The sequence below is a fragment of the Penaeus monodon genome, chromosome 24, assembly GCF_015228065.2.
Source record: "Penaeus monodon isolate SGIC_2016 chromosome 24, NSTDA_Pmon_1, whole genome shotgun sequence".
Lineage (NCBI taxonomy): Eukaryota > Metazoa > Arthropoda > Malacostraca > Decapoda > Penaeidae > Penaeus > Penaeus monodon.
The window spans coordinates 13295520-13295723 of record NC_051409.1 but is presented as its reverse complement, the minus strand read 5'-3'; the positions used below and the strand labels follow the sequence as shown (position 1 = coordinate 13295723).

The window sequence follows — 204 nt, the reverse complement described above, 5'->3', positions numbered from 1 at the left end:
CATTGACTGTAGTAGACACAGACACGCAAATGCACGCACTTGACACGGCAAGTAGAGACCTTGACCCTCTGGCTCTAAGTTGAACTCGGGGTCAAGCGGTGTTTACTCTTCAAGCCCTAATGTTCTTTTTCTCACCCCCTCCTCCCCTTGCCCATGCAGGTCAGAACCGCAGCGAGAGCATGAGCAGCGGGAGCAGCGGTACAA

General features: G+C 53.9%; 1 protein-coding gene across 1 annotated transcript in view; it reads left to right on the top strand.

Moving 5' to 3' along the window:
• The window catches only part of LOC119588593, a gene marked incomplete in the record, with an annotated part of 65956 nt that overhangs the window by 56928 nt on the left and 8824 nt on the right, over positions 1–204 (top strand). Inside the window, 1 exon segment of the mRNA XM_037937236.1 lies at positions 160–204. Within this exon segment, the coding sequence (XP_037793164.1) occupies positions 160–204 (45 nt within the window).